This window comes from Petromyzon marinus, chromosome 37 (assembly GCF_048934315.1).
Source record: "Petromyzon marinus isolate PM22_M1 ecotype Great Lakes invasive population chromosome 37, UKy_Petmar_22M1.pri1.0, whole genome shotgun sequence".
Taxonomy (NCBI): domain Eukaryota; kingdom Metazoa; phylum Chordata; class Hyperoartia; order Petromyzontiformes; family Petromyzontidae; genus Petromyzon; species Petromyzon marinus.
Window position 1 is genome coordinate 18,678,409 of NC_133703.1, and position 19,946 is coordinate 18,698,354.

A 19,946-nucleotide genomic window follows, 5' to 3' on the forward strand; every position below is an offset into this window, starting at 1 on the left:
AGATAATCGTCACAGGTGTTGGCCGTGAGCAGGAATCGAACCCGGGTCGCCAGGTTCATAGCGCAGTGCGCTAACCGCTACACCACCGCTCGCCACATACACATGCACACACACATGCACACGCACATGCACACACACATGCACACACACATGCACACACACATGCACACACACATGCACACACACATGCACACACACATGCACACACACATGCACATAGGTTCTCACCGCAAACTCATGGAGGAAAAATAACGCATTTCCGCAGGCGAAAGCATACATTTACACACGTCCACACATTTACACACGCACCGCAGCATCAGCTGAAGCGTCAGCCGCCGCTTGTTCGCTCTCTCACCACACACGCACACAACCCATCAGTCTCTCGCTCACGTAATCACACTCCCTCGCACGCGCGCGCACACACACTCACACTGTGGCACGCTCGTTCACACACACACACGTACACCATCTCATACTCACACACCATCTCATACTCACACGCCATCTCATACTCACACACCATCTCATACACACCATCTCATACACACGCCATCTCATCCACACATACACACTCATACACACACCATCTCATATACACACACACCATCTCATACACACACCCAAATCTCATACACACACAATCTCATACACACACAATCTCATACCCACACACACACCATCTCATACACACACACACCATCTCATACACACACACCATCTCATATACACACACACCATCTCATACCAACGCACACAATCTCATACTCACCATCTCATACCCACGTACACACACCATCTCATACCCACGCACACAATCTCATACCCACATACTCACCATTTCATACCCACATACACACACCATCTCATACACACACACACCATCTCATACACACACCATCTCACACACACACCATCTCATACACACATACCATCTCATACATCATCTCATACACATTGTAGCTCCCACACGATACCTCGCCCATACTCGCACAAAGGTCACCCGTGTAGCCTTTGACAGCCTCTTGGGGCAAGTGCTGTGAGCGAGCGCCTCTAAAAGCCGGCACGGCCACACGGAGGAGTGAGTCTCCCCAGCGGTGATGTGTTTACACGTCGCAGCAGCGACACATTTGAGGCCAAGTCGACCTAGGGGAAGGCAAGGAGCCGTTCATACATTCGCTGTCACTGTTATTGGCCGTGAGCGGGAATCTAACTCGGTTGCCCGAGGTTCGTAGAGCAGTGCGCTAACCACTGCGCTACCGCTCTCCACCCATCCAACACACACACACACCTACACACATACACACGCACACACCTACACACACGCACACCTACACACACGCACACCTACACACGCACACACATCTACACACGCACACCTGCACACACCTACATACCTACACACGCACGCCTGCACACACGTACACACACCTACACACACACCTGCTCACTCACCCACTACAACATCCATCAACCGTGCGCACGCGCGCGCGCGCAATCTCACACTCTCTCTCTCTCACACACACACACAAGACAAAGATCCCCCGTATAGCCTTAAGAGACTACCCCAACACACAACACAACACACACACGCCACGATCTCCAAACCACGCGCCCGTCCCCAGCAGGCGGGTGGCGGAGGGGGGGGCAAGGTGGGAACTCCATCACCACCATCAACACCACCACCATCAACACCACCACCATCACCACCATCAACAACACCACCATCATCATCGCAAAGGCGATGTCGGGGCAGCGCGCATCCGCCGCCGCTGCGTCGCTCTTCCTCTTGCTCTGCCGTCACTGCTGCTGCTGCCTGCCACGCCGCTCCCGCTGCTGCTGCTGTCGGGACTGCCGCCTGTCCCGCGGCGAGATGGAGCAGGCGCGGCGCAGCAGACAGATCGACGCGACCATCGCTCGCGAACGGCGAGCGGCGAGGCGCCTCGTCAAGGTCCTCCTGCTGGGCGCCGGCGAGAGCGGCAAGAGCACGTTCCTGAAGCAGATGAGGATCATCCACGGCGGCGACTTCCAAGCGCCCGCGCTCCGCGAGTTCCGCTCCGCGGTGCGGGCGAACGCCCTCGGCGGCGTCAGGGCTCTCGTGGAGGCGAGGGAGCGGCTGTGCCTGCCGTGGAGCGAGACCCGGAGCCAGGCGGTGGCCGCGCGATTCCTCGACGAGCTCGACGCCGCCGTGGCGCCTCGGATTTGCCGGCGAGGGGCCGCGGCTGCGTCCGGGCGCGAACCCGGCTCGGTAGAGCTCCGCGTTGCTGCCTGCGATGCTGCTGCCGACGCCGACGACGCCGACGACGGACTTGCACCGGCGACCACCCAAGATGCCTTCTCACGCCTGGTGCCGGCCATGCAGCAGCTGTGGAGAGATCGCGGGATACAGGACACGTGGGACAGGCGCAGGGAGTTTCAGGTGGTGCGTGCGGTGGGGGGGGGGGACTCGCCTGGGGGGGGGGGGTCTGTTCCCGGTGGGAAGGGGGTCTCTAAGGATCTGTAGTGGTGTCCTGTGGGTGTAGGTGGGTGTCCTGTTGGTGTATGTGTGGGCCTGTGGGGATCTGTGGGTGTCCGTGAGGGTCTGTGGGTGTCTGTGGGTGCCCGTCAGGGTCTGTGGGATCTGTGGGTGTCCGTGAGGGTCTGTGGGAGCTGTGGGTGTCCGTGAGGGTCTGTGGGTGTCTGTGGGTGCCCGTGAGGGTCTGTGGGATCTGTGGGTGTCCGTGAGGGTCTGTGGGAGCTGTGGGTGTCCGTGGGGGTCTGTGGGTGTCTGTGGGTGCCCGTGAGGGTCTGTGGGTGTCTGTGGGTGCCCGTGAGGGTCTGTGGGTGTTTATGAGGGTATGTGGGTGTCCTGTGGATGTCCTGTGGGGGTCTGTGGGTGTCTGTGAGGGTCTGTGGGTGTATGTGGGTGCCCGTGAGGGTCTGTGGGTGTCTGTGAGGGTCTGTGGGTGTCTGTGGGATCCGTGAGTGTCTCTGGGTGTCTGTGAGGGTCTGTGGGAGTCTGTGGGGGTCTGTGAGGGTATGTGAGGGTCTGTGGGTGTCTGTGAGTGTCTGTGGGTGCCCGTGAGGGTCTGTGGGTGTCTGTGGGATCCGTGAGTGGCTGTGAGGGTCTGTGGGGGTCTGTGGGTGTCTGTGGGGGTCTGTGGGGGTCTGTGGGATCCGTGAGTGTCTGTGAGGGTCTGTGGGGGTCTGTGGGGGTCTGTGGGGGTCTGTGGGGGTATGTGAGGGTCTGTGGGTGTCTGTGGGTGCCCGTGAGGGTCTGTGAGGGTCTGTGGGTGTCTGTGGGTGTCTGTGGGGGTCTGTGGGTGTCTGTGAGTGTCTGTGGGGGTCTGTGGGTGTCTGTGAGTGTCTGTGGGTGTCTGTGGGTGTCTGTGGGTGCCCGTGAGGGTCTGTAGGTGTCTGTGAGTGTCTGTGGGTGTCTGTGGGTGTCTGTGGGTGTCTGTGGGTGTCTGTGGGTGTCTGTAGGTGTCTGTGGGGGTCTGTGAGGGTCTGTGGGTGTCTGTGGGGGTCTGTGGGTGCCCGTGGGGGTCTGTGGGTGCCCGTGGGGGTCTGTGGGTGCCCGTGGGGGTCTGTGGGTGTCCGTGAAGGTCTAATGTGTGTATTTGTAGGTAGTATTTATGTGTGTGTGTGACCTGTGTGCCCCCCGTGAGTGTATCTGCTTGCAAGTGATAGGTGCTCGCTAACAGCGAGAGCTGCCTACAAGGCAAAGCGAGGGATCTCTCTACACGCGAGTGCAACTGCTGGATGTGTGTTTGCAAGCTAAGCAGGTTTAAGCCTGCACAGTGCTTGGGTGGGTGACCACCTGTGCACAAACAGGTTGTCCATAGCATGCGGGGGTGGGTTGGCGATTTTGTCAGCAGAGGGCAGTGTAGCAACAATCTAGTGTTGTACCCATACTTCTATGCGTCCGCGTCGGGCGTGGACGGAGGCTCTCGACCGGCAGTGGACTGACAAATTTGTTGGCCTCCGTGGCGTCTGAGCGTGCGCCATGGATGCGCTCGCGGTCTCGGCGTGATCCATCAACCCCCCCCCCCCCCGAGCTATGGCAGGCGCGCATCTTCTCCACTGCTCGACTGTTACCTCTCTTGCGGTGTGCTCCTTGCGAATTTGCATTCGCATCACACCACCGACAACCGCTCTCCCTCCCCCCCATCATCAACATCATCACAACACACACACAACATCGTCACAACACACACACAACATCATCACAACACACACACACAACATCATCACAACACACACACAACATCGTCACAACACACACACACAACATCATCACAACACACACACACACACAACATCATCACAACACACACACAACATCATCACAACACACACACAACATCATCACAACACACACACAACATCATCACAACACACACACAACATCATCACAACACACACACAACATCGTCACAACACACACACAACATCATCACAACACACACACACAACATCATCACAACACACACACACAACATCGTCACAACACACACACACAACATCACAACACACACACACACAACATCACAACACACACACACAACATCCTCACAACACACACACACACAACATCGTCACAACACACACACAACATCATCACAACACACACACACACCATCATCACAACACACACACACAACATCATCACAACACACACACACAACATCACAACACACACACACAACATCGTCACAACACACACACACAACATCATCACAACACACACACACAACATCGTCACAACACACACACACACAACATCATCACAACACACACACACAACATCATCACAACACACACACACATCATCACAACACACACAACATCATCACAACACACACAACATCATCACAACACACACACACCATCGTCACAACACACACACAACATCATCACAACACACACACAACATCATCACAACATACACACACATCATCACAACACACACAACATCATCACAACACACACAACATCATCACAACACACACAACATCATCACAACACACACACACAACATCATCACAACACACACACACCATCATCACAACACACACACACATCATCACAACACACACACACAACATCATCACAACACACACACACAACATCGCCACAACACACACACACACACAACATCATCACAACACACACACAACATCATCACAACACACACACAACATCATCACAACACACACACAACATCATCACAACACACACACACAACATCATCACAACACACACACACACAACATCATCACAACACACACAACATCATCACAACACACACACAACATCATCACAACACACACACAACATCATCACAACACACACACACAACATCGTCACAACACACACACACAACATCGTCACAACACACACACACAATATCGTCACAACACACACACACACAATATCGTCACAACACACACAACATCATCACAACACACACACATCATCACAACACACACACACAATATCATCACAACACACACACACAATATCATCACAACACACACACACAACATCACAACACACACACATCATCACAACACACACACATCATCACAACACACACAACATCATCACAACACACACAACATCATCACCACACACACACAACATCATCACCACACACACACAACATCATCACCACACACACACAACATCATCACAACACACACACAACATCATTACAACACACACAACATCACAACACACACACAACATCATCACAGCACACACAACATCATCACAACACACACACACAACATCGTCACAACACACACACAACATCGTCACAACACACACACACAACATCGTCACAACACACACACACAACATCGTCACAACACACACACACAACATCATCACAACACACACACACAACATCATCACAACACACACACACACATCATCACAACACACACAACATCATCACAACACACACAACATCATCACAACACACACACACCATCGTCACAACACACACACAACATCATCACAACACACACACAACATCATCACAACATACACACACATCATCACAACACACACAACATCATCACAACACACACACACATCATCACAACACACACACACAACATCATCACAACACACACACACAACATCGCCACAACACACACACACACACAACATCATCACAACACACACACAACATCATCACAACACACACACAACATCATCACAACACACACACAACATCATCACAACACACACACACAACATCATCACAACACACACACACACAACATCATCACAACACACACAACATCATCACAACACACACACAACATCATCACAACACACACACACAACATCATCACAACACACAAACACAACATCGTCACAACACACAAACACAACATCGTCACAACACACACACACAACATCGTCACAACACACACACACACAATATCGTCACAACACACACAACATCATCACAACACACACAACATCATCACAACACACACACATCATCACAACACACACACACAATATCATCACAACACACACACACAACATCACAACACACACACATCATCACAACACACACACATCATCACAACACACACAACATCATCACAACACACACAACATCATCACCACACACACACAACATCATCACCACACACACACAACATCATCACCACACACACACAACATCATCACAACACACACACAACATCATTACAACACACACACACAACATCACAACACACACACAACATCATCACAACACACACAACATCATCACAACACACACACACAACATCGTCACAACACACACACAACATCATCACAACACACACACACACAACATCGTCACAACACACACACACACACACATCATCACAACACACACACACAACATCATCACAACACACACACACAATATCATCACAACACACACACAACATCATCACAACACACACAACATCATTACAACACACACACACAACATCATCACAACACACAACATCGTCACAACACACACACAACATCATCATAACACACACACACAACATCATCACCACACACACACAACATCATCACAACACACACACACAACATCATCACAACACACACACACTATCATCACAACACACACACACAACATCATCACAACACACACACACCATCATCACAACACACACACACAACATCATCACAACACACACACACAACATCATCACAACACACACACACAACATCATCACAACACACACACACAACATCGTCACGACACACACACACAATATCATCACAACACACACACAACATCATCACAACACACACACACCATCATCACAACACACACACACAACATCATCACAACACACACACACAACATCATCACAACACACACACACCATCATCACAACACACACACAACATCATCACAACACACACACACACTTCGTACATATGTATGTACGGTCGAATTTCTTGCGCACCGTACGTAGCCGACCGTCCTCGTCGGAAGGTGTGTGGTGGTGGTGGTGGGGGAGGGAGGAAACACAAAAGGAATGGGTTCTCGATGTAGACCTAGTTCCGAGTGGATCTCCCGTCGCTGTTTGCCGAAAACGACGGGCAAGCTCTCCGGCCCGGCGTGGTGAAAGAGGAGGCCAAGTTACCCCTGGAGGCCAGAGGAGAAGGCTCAGTGGCGCTCCATCAGAGTGGGAACCCCTCTGCTAGCGGTAGCGTGAGCGAGCAGTTGCAGTGGCTGCGCCTTTGCCCTGTGCACCTCTCGCCGCACGCGCAAGTTTACATTTACATCGCATTGACCTCCGAGGGTCGGTTCAGCGTGGTGGCGGTGGTGTTGTTGTTTCATATTCATCACAGTTTTCTCTATTAGCACATTGTCTCCCTGCGAAAATGAGACGTTGGCAAGGTCCACCACGGACAACGTAACGGGGGTCAACTCCATCATCTCCACGCTCCAGCCAGGCAGTGGTGGAAATTCCTCGGTTCTATTGGGCCGGGGTGGTGGTGGCGGGGTAGCGGCCCGGGGGGAGGGCTGGGCGGAGGGGTGCCGGATGAAGTTAGTGCGGGGGCCTCTAGCAAATGTTATAAAGGGGCCCTGAATTAAAAAAAAACGTAAATATAAAAACGCAAACTTTTTACTCGCATAGTAAAGTAATTATTTTTTTATTTCTACGACAAATCGCTAAAAGTTGAAGGCGGTATTGTACTATAGTAATAGAGCAAGTGCATAATCACTGAACCGGAATTGATAGCTTGAAAGCATTTAGCGCGGAGCCCTTGAAAGTGCGGGGCCCGTAGCTACTAGATATATAGTAGCTACTTTTGCTACGAGGATCATCCGGAACTGGGAGGGGGGTCAGTAACTTCATGGCTGCAGACTTGAATGCCGACAAAAAGAGGAGGACATTTCCCAAACAACGTAGAGGCGGTGACGGCGACTAATTTGTTGAGAACAGGAGGAGCAGCAGCAGCGGCGCGATCCTTTAATACCGGCTCGCAGACGTAGATGTCGCTTCTGAGACCCATTTATAATTAATTAAGGGGGGGGGGGGGCGGGCAGCAATTTCCACCCCCCACACACTCCCTGGCGCTGACGGTAAAGTCGTGCAGGCGTGCAATGTTTTAACTGTCAGCCTTTTGGAATGGGGCGTACGTGAACCTCGACGCCGGATGTAACGGGACGGTGTTTCGATCATCTGCGCCGTTATCGGCGGCCAGGCTTGGACCGTCGAACTCGCTCGACTCTTGAGAAGCTGGTTCAACCGCAGCCCCGGTCCGTGAGAGTCTATGGTGGCCGGGGTCACTCGGTCGCTCTTTGTTGCCTCTACGGAAGTCTGTAGGTCTCGACGCGAGCTATCGGCGACCAGGCTGAGGCCATCAACTCGCTCGACTCTTGAGACACCCGGGGTAACCGCAGACAACGGCTGGAACCCGGATTCGAACCCCGTGGGAGGATCTCGTCGGCGGCGCCGACTCGGCGTTCCCTGACCTCCGAGCCATCTGGTGGTCACTTCAAGACCTGAATCGATTCCTGAAATTTGGGGGGCAAAATACATTTTCGAATCGCACAGTGACCGAAAGGAGAGTGGTCAGCGTGAGACGGGTAACGTGATGTTACGGGGAGAGGGGCAGCGAATCGTCCCTCCCCGGCTTGGCTTACCAGGGCAGGCGCCGGCTTTAGCCTGCGAGGTGATGATTCGGAGGCGCAGCTCATGCATATTTAAGGCGGACATATACAGTGGTGGTGCTGCGTCCTCTCAATAACGACCTTGGGTTCATCCGCTCTGCTCCTCGCAATCTCAACTCCATCTCCTCTCTCGCCGCATTGCTTGCTCCTCGGCGCCATGCATTAATAATGCTACCCCCCCCTCCACCACCCCGCCACCACCACATGCCCCCCTCTGCAACATGACATGACCCACCCCCTCGCCACCCTCCCCACCACCCCACAACAATCGTCCGCTTTTTGAGAGGAGAATAAATGCAGGCAGAACCACCGCCCTGTCCTGCCTCGCCATCGCCCTATTGGCTTCCCAGAGCCGACATTATCAAGTGGATAATACTCCTCCTCCTTCTATTTGTTCCCAACATAAAACGAATGAATTGATTGTTATTTCTGTACGCATCCAATCGGCCAGCAACGTTGGTTTAACGTGGTGTTCTTCGTTGCGTGGCCCCGCGGGCCACTACCGGGCCACTGGGTGGTTCTTTAGTGCGGCCCTCGACATTACACAAAGAGTAAAAACACCCCCCCCCCATCATGATCGTGCTGCTGTCAAACCCCACAATGGTTTCAAATGGTGTGGCGAAAGTGGCTGAAAACGAATGAAGAACACTGGCCGAGCAAAATAAAATTTCCGGCTCGGTTTCGACATTCAGCGGCGTCTCATCAGCAGCAGAGTCGGGCTCGCTTGAAACAATGCCGGTGACCTGCCACGTGTTGAGTAGGCGGACGCCACCGACTCTGAGGACGAGACGCTGCGTGTCCACCACACGCACCGTGTGTAGTTAACACAGTAACATGATTCCTTGCAAAAAGTTTCGGTTTTGGTGTCTTAACATCTTAACACCTCCTGTTCCATTGCCAGAAAGGGTGAAACCTATTTTATTTTGATACTGGCAAAAAAGGTCCCATATTGAGACACTGCGTGTCGGCGAGAAACGGCCACGTTGTTGAAGCAACGCTGCCGAAATGATGCACCGGCAGACGGCCGTGTTGCTGATGGGATGCGTAAAAATGAAGCCATGGTTATTATTTACGTATCCCCTTTCTCCGTCCCACCGTTCCGTCGGTGTTTTTATGATCACCGTTTGCGTTGCTGAGCACGGGTCGACCATCACGCGAACGCCAGTCCCAGTGACGGATGAAGCCAGCGCGAGGCCTGTAGCACATGTTATAAAAGGGGCCTTAAATAAATAAATAAAAATATTTTAACACGAAATTTTCACTTGCATAGTAAAGTTATTGTATTTGTTTTTCTTATACAGTCAGACAATACGACAAATCGCTAGCCTTAAACACCCAGTCGTTGTATTTTTTCATTTGCTATACAGCAACGACCCAGTCGTTCATACAAGTTTAAGGCGGTATAGTACTATAGTAATAGAGCAAGTGCAGAATCACTGAACCGGAATTGATAGCTTGAAAGCGTTTAGCGCAGGGCCCTTGAAAGTGCGGGGCCCGTAGCTACATGTGTAGCTACTTTTGCTACGAGGATGGGCAGTCATAATCCTCGCAGCGGCTGCTTTTGGCTCAGCCATCGGACAACGACGGAGCTCACCGCATCATCGCGTGGCGCTTTCAGATGCGGTTCTGCGGCCGTCTGGAACGCTCTTCCTTCCGGTGTTCGGAAGCCGCTGGAGCTTTGCACTTTGAAATCATCTCGAGGGAAAACTCATTTCTTTAGAACTGCTTTTCGTGTTTAGTTTGTTGTCCTTCCCCTGCACCTCCGAATAGCACGGTTGGCGAAGTACGGTGCGAAAGACGTTCAATATATCTACATTGTCTCATTACTATTGTCACTGTCATTTGTATTGTCCGTCGCATATCTGTTGCCTGTCCAATTTCTGTGTGTATCTTTACTATTGTCTGTCTCGTTTGTATTGTCTCGTTTGTATTGTCTCGTTTGTATTGTCTCACTCGTTTGTATTGTCTCGATTGTATTGTCTAACTCGTTTGTATTGCCTCGTTTGTATTGTCTAACTCGTTTGTATTGTCTCACTCGTTGAGAATTTGAATAATGCTGCTGATGATGATGATAATGGATGATGCTGGCTATAGTCACCCTATTCAACATGCGGTGATGATGATTATGCTAATAATGACGATTGAGGAATTGTGATGGCTACAACAGCAATGATGGTGGTGGTGGTGGTCTTATTTATGTTGCAGGCAGAGTCCTTGAAATTTTTCCTCGACAACCTGGAGCGCATCTCTGAACCGGTGAGTTTGGGAGTCCGCGGTGCGTGGCGCGGGAGAGCTCTGGCGGAGTGCGCATGCGGGGCCACTCCCAGGGGCCACTCCCAGGGGCCACTCCCAGGGGCCACTCCCAGGGGCCACTCCCAGGGGCCACTCCCAGGGGCCACTCCGCAGGGGTCACTCCCCAGGGGCCACTCCCAGGGGCCACTCCCAGGGGCCACTCCCAGGGGCCACTCCCAGGGGCCACTCCCAGGCGCCACTCCCAGGGGCCACTCCCAGGGGCCACTCCCAGGGGCCACTCCCAGGGGCCACTCCCAGGGGCCACTCCCAGGGGCCACTCCCAGGGGCCACTCCCAGGGGCCACTCCGCAGGGGTCACTCCCAGGGGCCACTCCCAGGGGCCACTCCCAGGGGCCACTCCCAGGGGCCACTCCCAGGCGCCACTCCCAGGGGCCACTCCCAGGGGCCACTCCCAGGGGCCACTCCCAGGGGCCACTCCCAGGGGCCACTCCCAGGGCACTCCGCAGGGGCCACTCCCAGGGGCCACTCCCAGGGGCCACTCCCAGGGGCCACTCCCAGGCGCCACTCCCAGGCGCCACTCCCAGGGGCCACTCCCAGGGGCCACTCCCAGGGGCCACTCCCAGGGGCCACTCCCAGGAGCCACTCCCAGGCGCCACTCCCAGGGGCCACTCCCAGGGGCCACTCCCAGGGGCCACTCCCAGGGGCCACTCCGCAGGGGCCACTCCCAGGGGCCACTACCAGGGGCCACTCCCAGGGGCCACTCCCAGGGGCCACGTGCCAGAGTGTGGCACGGGGGGTGGGGCAGGCTACAATTGTAGGGGTGTGTGGTTGTTAGGGGTGTGTGGTTGTTAGGGGTGTGTGGTTGTTAGGGGTGTGTGGTTGTTAGGAGTGTGTGGTTGTTAGGGGTGTGTGGTTGTTAGGGGTGTGTGGTTGTTAGGGGTGTGTGGTTGTTAGGAGTGTGTGGTTTTTAGGGGTGTGTGGTTGTTAGGGGTGTGTGGTTGTTAGGGGCGTGTGGTTGTTAGGGGTGTGTGGTTGTTAGGGGTGTGTGGTTGTTAGGAGTGTGTGGTTGTTAGGGGTGTGTGGTTGTTAGGGGTGTGTGGTTGTTAGGGGTGTGTGGTTGTTAGGGGTGTGTGGTTGTTAGGGGTGTGTGATTGTTAGGAGTGTGTGGTTGTTAGGGGTGTGTGGTTGTTAGGGGTGTGTGGTTTTAGGGGTGTGTGATTGTTAGGGGTGTGTGGTTGTTGGGGGTGTGTGGTTGTTAGGAGTGTGTGGTTGTTAGGAGTGTGTGGTTGTTACGGGTGTGTGGTTGTTAGGGGTGTGTGGTTTTAGGGGTGTGTGGTTGTTAGGGGTGTGTGGTTGTTAGGGGTGTGTGGTTTTAGGGGCGTGTGGTTATTAGGGGTGTGTGGTTGTTAGGGGTGTGTGGTTGTTAGGAGTGTGGTTGTTAGGGGTGTGTGGTTGTTACGGGTGTGTGGTTGTTAGGGGTGTGTGGTTGTTAGGGGTGTGTGGTTGTTAGGGGTGTGTGGTTGTTAGGGTGTGTGGTTGTTAGGGGTGTGTGGTTGTTAGGGGTGCGTGGTTGTTAGGGGTGTGTGGTTGTTTGGGGTGTGTGGTTGTTAGGGGTGTGTGGTTGTTAGGAGTGTGTGGTTGTTAGGGGTGTGTGGTTGTTAGGGGTGTGTGGTTGTTAGGGGTGTGTGGTTGTTAGGGGTGTGTGGTTGTTAGGGGTGTGTGGTTGTTAGGGGTGTGTGGTTTTAGGGGCGTGTGGTTATTAGGGGTGTGTGGTTGTTAGGGGTGTGTGGTTGTTAGGGGTGTGTGATTGTTAGGAGTGTGTGGTTGTTAGGGGTGTGTGGTTGTTAGGGGTGTGTGGTTGTTAGGGGTGTGTGGTTTTAGGGGTGTGTGGTTGTTGGGGGTGTGTGGTTGTTAGGAGTGTGTGGTTGTTAGGGGTGTGTGGTTGTTAGGGGTGTGTGGTTGTTAGGGGTGTGTGGTTGTTAGGGGTGTGTGGTTGTTAGGGGTGTGTGGTTTTAGGGGTGTGTGGTTGTTAGGAGTGTGTGGTTGTTAGGAGTGTGTGGTTGTTACGGGTGTGTGGTTGTTAGGGGTGTGTGGTTTTAGGGGTGTGTGGTTGTTAGGGGTGTGTGGTTGTTAGGGGTGTGTGGTTTTAGGGGCGTGTGGTTATTAGGGGTGTGTGGTTGTTAGGGGTGTGTGGTTGTTTGGAGTGTGTGGTTGTTAGGGGTGTGTGGTTGTTAGGAGTGTGGTTGTTAGGGGTGTGTGGTTGTTACGGGTGTGTGATTGTTAGGGGTGTGTGGTTGTTGGGGGTGTGTGGTTGTTAGGGGTGTGTGGTTGTTAGGGGTGTGTGGTTGTTAGGGGTGTGTGGTTGTTAGGGGTGTGTGGTTGTTAGGGGTGTGTGGTTGTTAGGGGTGTGTGGTTGTTAGTGGTGTGTGGTTGTTAGGGGTTCGTGGTTGTTAGGGGTGTGTGGTTGTTAGGGGTGTGTGGTTGTTAGGGGTGTGTGGTTGTTAGTGGTGTGTGGTTGTTAGGGGTTCGTGGTTGTTAGGGGTGTGTGGTTGTTTGGGGTGTGTGGTTGTTAGGAGTGTGTGGTTGTTGGGGGTGTGTGGTTGTTAGGGGTGTGCGGTTGTTAGGGGTGTATGGTTGTTAAGGGTGTGTGGTTGTTAGGGATGTGTGGTTGTTTGGGGTGTGTGGTTGTTGGGGTTGTGTGGTTGTTGGGGGTGTGTGGTTGTTAGGGGTGTGTGGTTGTTAGGGGTGATTGTTAGGAGTGTGTGGTTGTTAGGGGTGTGTGGTTGTTAGGGGTGTGTGGTTGTTAAGGGTGTGTGGTTGTTGGGGGTGTGTGGTTTTAGGGATGTGTGGTTGTTAGGAGTGTGTGGTTGTTAGGGGTGTGTGGTTGTTAAGAGTGTGTGGTTGTAGGGGTGTGTGGTTGTAGGGGTGTGTGGTTGATTTGTGGTTGTAGGGGTGTGTGGTTGTAGGGGTGTGTGGTTGTAGGGATGTGTGGTTGATTTGTGGTTGTAGGGGTGTGTGGTTGTAGGGGTGTGTGGTTGTAGGGGTGTGTGGTTGTAGGGATGTGTGGTTGATTTGTGGTTGTAGGGGTGTGTGGTTGATTTGTGGTTGTAGGGGTGTGTGGTTGTAGGGGTGTGGTTGATTTGTGGTTGTAGGGGTGTGTGGTTGTAGGGGTGTGTGGTTGATTTGTGGTTGTAGGGGTGTGTGGTTGTAGGGGTGTGTGGTTGATTTGTGGTTGTAGGGGTGTGTGGTTGTAGGGGTGTATGGTTGATTTGTGGTTGTAGGGGTGTGTTGTTGTAGGGGTGTGTGGTTGATTTGTGGTTGTAGGGGTGTGTGGTTGATTTGTGGTTGTAGGGGTGTGTGGTTGTAGGGGTGTGGTTGATTTGTGGTTGTAGGGGTGTGTGGTTGTAGGGGTGTGTGGTTGATTTGTGGTTGTAGGGGTGTGTGGTTGTAGGGGTGTGTGGTTGATTTGTGGTTGTATGGGTGTGTGGTTGTAGGGGTGTGTGGTTGATTTGTGGTTGTAGGGGTGTGTGGTTGTAGGGGTGTGTGGTTGATTTGTGGTTGTAGGGGTGTGTGGTTGTAGGGGTGTGTAGTTGATTTGTGGTTGTAGGGGTGTGTTATTGTAGGGGTGTGTGGTTGTAGGGGTGTGTGGTTGATTAGTGGGGAGCGATAGTGTGGCGGTTAGCACGCTGCTCATGGCCAACACCGGTGACGATTATTTGAACCCGTTCTGGGCCTCCCCTAGGTCGACTCAGCCTCAAATGAGTACCTGGTGTGGTGTGTCGTAAGCATCGCCACGAGGGAGACAAAGGCGGCCGGGCGTGACGTTGGCCACCCGGCCCCCTCGTGTGCCGTGCCGGCTTTCCGTAGCTGCTGCTGCTGCTCCGCTAAAGCAGCACTTTGCCCCCAACATCCCTGTTCCAAAAGGCAGCCTACACGGGCGATCTTTGTCCTTGTGAGTCGGTTCGGGGGGACGCTAGTTGGTGTGGGGGTCGTGGTGCGTTGGTCAGACGTCACCAGTGAGCTACTGAAATCGCTGCTCACCAATTAGCAGCGGACAGCAGTGGCGAGTGAGAGTGGTGTGGGTGAGTCGTTTAGAGAGAGGGGGGTGGGGGGTGCTAATTCGCCCCACGTGGCCACTGGTTTTTTTATCGGGCTCCAGCACAGCCGCTGGGGGCTTCCTGCGATAGAGGCACCGGACGGGGCCGTGGGTGGGTTTTGGGTGAGGTGGGGGAGGGGGGGATGCCAAACCTCACCACCCCCTCCACCGCAAACAGCGGTGTGGAGCATACAGCACGCAGGCCCGCGAGCCCGGATGTGATGCTGATGGTGGTGATGATTCGACGGCAAGACGGTCGGGGTTCCTCGTTTAACGCGCGGTGCTCACGCTTGCAACGCGTTTTTCGCTATAACGCGCTTCTTTCATTCGGGAACACTGCACGCAACGTGGAACGCTCGCCCCGTTACCACGTGGTCCCCGTTACGACTCTCGCCCCGTTACCACGTGGTCCCCGTTACCACGCTCCCCCCGTTATCACGTGGTCCCCGTTACGACGCTCCCCCCGTTACCACGTGGTCCCCGTTACGACTCCCGCCCCGTTACCACGTGGTCCCCGTTACGACTCTCGCCCCGTTACCACGTGCGCCCCGTTACGACTCTCGCCCCGTTATGACGCACGTTTCTGAGCGGTCGACGACGAACTACTTTCTTGGGCTGAGCGGTGTAGCGATACGCATCGCTGTCAACCCAGACGGTTTACCTCCCCGTATTCTTCCACAGGGAGATTGAGTTTTCAGGTCCACACGGGCGAACAGACGTTTCAGTACGGGCAACAAAAACACGCCTTTGTGTTTCTCCCTTGTGATGGGACTTTGTGGGATGAACGTTGCGATTTACAAGGGGCACGGGGTGACCGATAAGGTCTGAATTTGTGTGTAATAAGGTGGGGGCACAGATAAGGGCTTGACTGGTATGGACGCAGTACCACTATCACGACTACACACAGCCATCTCGCTGTGCGTAGTCGTGGTAGTGGTGGTAGTGGTGTTAGTCGTGGTAGTGGTGGTGGTAGTGGTGTTAGTCGTGGTAGTGGTGGTAGTGGTGGTGGTAGTGGTGGTAGTGGTGTTGGTCGTGGTAATGGTGGTAGTCGTGGTGGTAGTCGTGGTAGTGGTGGTAGTCGTGGTGGTAGTGGTGGTAGTGGTGTTAGTCGTGGTAGTGGTGGTAGTGGTGGTGGTAGTGGTGTTAGTCGTGGTAGTGGTGGTAGTCGTGGTGGTAGTGGTGGTAGTGGTGGTGGTGGTAGTGGTGGTAGTAGCGCTGTCCTCGAGACAGCCTGGTCCCTTCACCTGATGAAGGCCGCTTGTGTTGTGGCCGAAACGTCGTGATTTTTGTTGATTTATATTTTTTACCTACGTGACTTTACCGAATAGAACCAAAGAGTATAGTAGTGGTGGTAGTGGTGGTCGTGGTGCGTCGCATCTCGCCAAAAAATTTGATCATCGCATTATTGACGGGGAAATTGTTTTCCGATTCTGGCGTCTCCCACTACCGCGTTTGGCGAGGACTCGCTGCGCAGCCCGCGGGCCGGGGATGTGATGGCGATAACGACGACGTCGTCGCTTTTCAAATTCTATGGCAAATCTCTGGGTTCAAGGAGGTCGGCGCTGGCCACGGGCGGAGATCGCCACCGTGCGTAGCCGACGGCGCTCATCGCCGCGCCTTCCGATGAGCGCGGTCGGCTCCGTTGCGGTGCGACAGAAGTTCAACAAGCGGAACGGGAGGGGAGTTGATGTGCCGGTGAAAGGGGAATAGAGAGAAAGAGAGAGCGGGAGGGAGGGAATGAGAGGGCAAAGACGCAAAAGGAACGGAGAAGCGTCGGCAAGGGATCAGGAGTGATCCTCTTCTTCCGTGCGGCTGATGTAGACGCAGAGCAGCGGCTACAATTTCACATTCACGTGGTCAGAGCACAGATAACCGCGGCGCGAGCAAGCGGGAGGGGAGTATTGCCGCTGTGATGTCTCCGGCGCATTTGCGGATCGGGCATTGCGCCGCGGTACGTTGTACGTTCTGTTCTGGATGAACACGGTCTCTCACCGCTGCTCGAGAGTATCTTTTTTGCAATGTTCCATTTGGGCATCGTCCAGGGTGTCTCCGCATCTGCTGCCATCGTCTGTGCAGTGGATGTGCTTTAGGGCTGGACCATGAGCAGCTTCGTCGGGGGAACATCAAACCCCAGGCGTCTGTCTTTACAGGGGGCGGCGGCAGCTGCAGCGGGGGAGAGGGAGGGAGGGTGGGGGAGGGATTCAGAGTGGGGAGGGTGAGGCTGGTCGTCGTCTGGTTGTATGGGTGTGTGGCTGTAGGGGCGCGTGTGGATGTATGGGCGCGTGGTTGTAGGGGCGCGTGTGGATGTATGGGCGCGTGGTTGTAGGGGTGTGTGGTTGTAGGGCCGCATGTTTGCAGGCGCGCGTGGTTGTATGGGCGCCTGTGGCCGTAGGGGTGTGTTGTTGTAGGGTCGCGTGGTTGTTGTACGAGACGCCCGAGCCGAGTCAGATATTACGGTCCACATCATCGTTACGTCTCCCACCTACAATCTCTAACTCCCCCCGCCCCGCCCCCCCCCACCCCGCCCCGCCCCCCAGCTGTACACGCCGTCACGCCAGGACATCCTGCTGGCTCGACGCGCCACCAAGGGCATCGTCGAGCACGAGTTCGTGATCCACGGCGTGCCCTTCCGCATGGTGGACGTGGGCGGCCAGCGCTCCGAGCGCCACAAGTGGTTCCAGTGCTTCGAGGGCGTCACTTCGATCCTCTTCCTCGCCTCGTGCAGCGAGTTCGACCAGGCGCTCGCCGAAGACGGCGCCACGAACCGCCTGCGCGAGTCCATGGCCGTCTTCGACACGATCGTCAACAACCGCTTCTTCGCGGGCGTGTCCGTAGTGCTCTTCCTCAACAAGACGGACCTCCTGCTCGAGAAGATCGCCACGGTGAGCATCGCCGAGTCATTCCCCGAGTTCCGCGGGGACCCGCGCTGCCCGGGCGACGTCCAGGAGTTCCTCGTGCGCAGCTTCCGCGCCAAGCGGAGAGACTCGATGAAGCCCCTGTTCCACCACTTCACCACGGCCATCGACACGGAGAACATCAAGGTGGTGTTCAACGCCGTGCGGGACACCATCATCCAGAACAACATCCAGCAGCTGCTGCTCAACTGACGCGGAGGGGCTTGGGGGCGGGCGGTGGCGGGGGGGGGGTGCTGTGGTGTGAGGAGGGGGTTGAAGATGCGGTGTGGGAGGCGGAGTAGGGAGGTGTGATTGTGGAGGTTCAGAGTGGAGAGGCGGTCGCAGACGTGATGAGAGATGTGACGGGAGATGTGACGGGAGACGTGATGAGAGACGTGACGAGAGATGTGATGGGAGATGTGACGGGAGATGTGACGGGAGATGTGACGGGAGATGTGACGAGAGACGTGACGATAGACGTGACGAGAGACGTGATGAGAGATGTGACGAGAGATGTGACGGGAGATGTGACGGGAGATGTGACGGGAGACGTGACGGGAGATGTGATGGGGGACATTGAGAGTCGAGAGGGAGGTGGAGATTTAATGGGAGATGTGCAGCATGGGATATTAAGAGCGGAGAGGGGAGTTGGAGACGTGATGAGAGACGTGATTGGAGATTTAGTGGAGAGGGCGTTGGAGATGTGACGGGGGACATTGAGAGCGGGGAGCGGGTTGACGATGTGGTGGTAGATGTAATGAGAGGTTGGGTGCGGAAATGGAGTTGGAATTGTGATGCGAGATTGCGGAGAGCGGGTTGGGGATGCGATGGGCGACGAGGTGGGGGAGATGGAGGGAGGAAGCGGCCTCCACGGAGATGGAGCAATGAAATCAGCTCGCGTGCAGCTGCTGGGCGGCTTGTTGCATCGCGGAACTGTGAGGGTGGAGGCGGCTTGGGGAGGACTTCATCCAGCAGTGGATTGACCATGGCTGACGACGACGACGATGTTTGACGGAGAGTGGGGGGGATTGTAAGCACGTCTCCTCCGTTAACGGAGAACGAATGACACGACACGGCAGTGGTGCGACTGCGACCGTGTAACCCAAACTAACCACAGAGCAAACCCATAGAGACACATAGAGATACATAGAGATACATAGAGTTATATATAGAGACACATAGACACACAGAGACACATAGAGATACATAGAGATACATAGAGACACATAGAGATATATAGAGATATATAGACACATAGAGACACATAGAGATATATAGAGATACATAGAGACCCATAGAGACACATAGAGATATATAGACACATAGAGACACATAGAGATATATAGAGATACATAGAGACCCATAGAGACACACATAGACACATAGAGATACATAGAGACACATAGAGATACATAGAGACCCATAGAGATATATAGAGATACATAGAGATACATAGAGAGACATAGAGACACATAGAGATACATAGACATACATAGAGGCACAGATACATA

The 19,946-nt window shown here is 54.0% G+C and overlaps 1 protein-coding gene across 2 annotated transcripts; it reads left to right on the forward strand.

The window, feature by feature from the left end:
- The first annotated feature begins 302 nt into the window (after positions 1–302).
- Positions 303–18,663, forward strand: LOC116949541 (guanine nucleotide-binding protein subunit alpha-12-like). 2 transcript variants are annotated; one of them, XM_032966957.2, is made up of 3 exons: positions 303–2,419; positions 11,399–11,449; positions 18,079–18,663. In XM_032966957.2, exons 1-3 carry the CDS (start codon positions 1,742–1,744, stop codon positions 18,646–18,648), a joined length of 1,299 nt encoding a protein of 432 aa, XP_032822848.1. In that variant the 5' UTR covers positions 303–1,741; the 3' UTR covers positions 18,649–18,663. The 2 variants fall into 2 exon arrangements, with proteins under 2 accessions (XP_032822848.1, XP_032822849.1); XM_032966958.2 differs by having other exon boundaries at positions 303–2,416.
- The last annotated feature ends 1,283 nt before the right edge of the window (positions 18,664–19,946 follow it).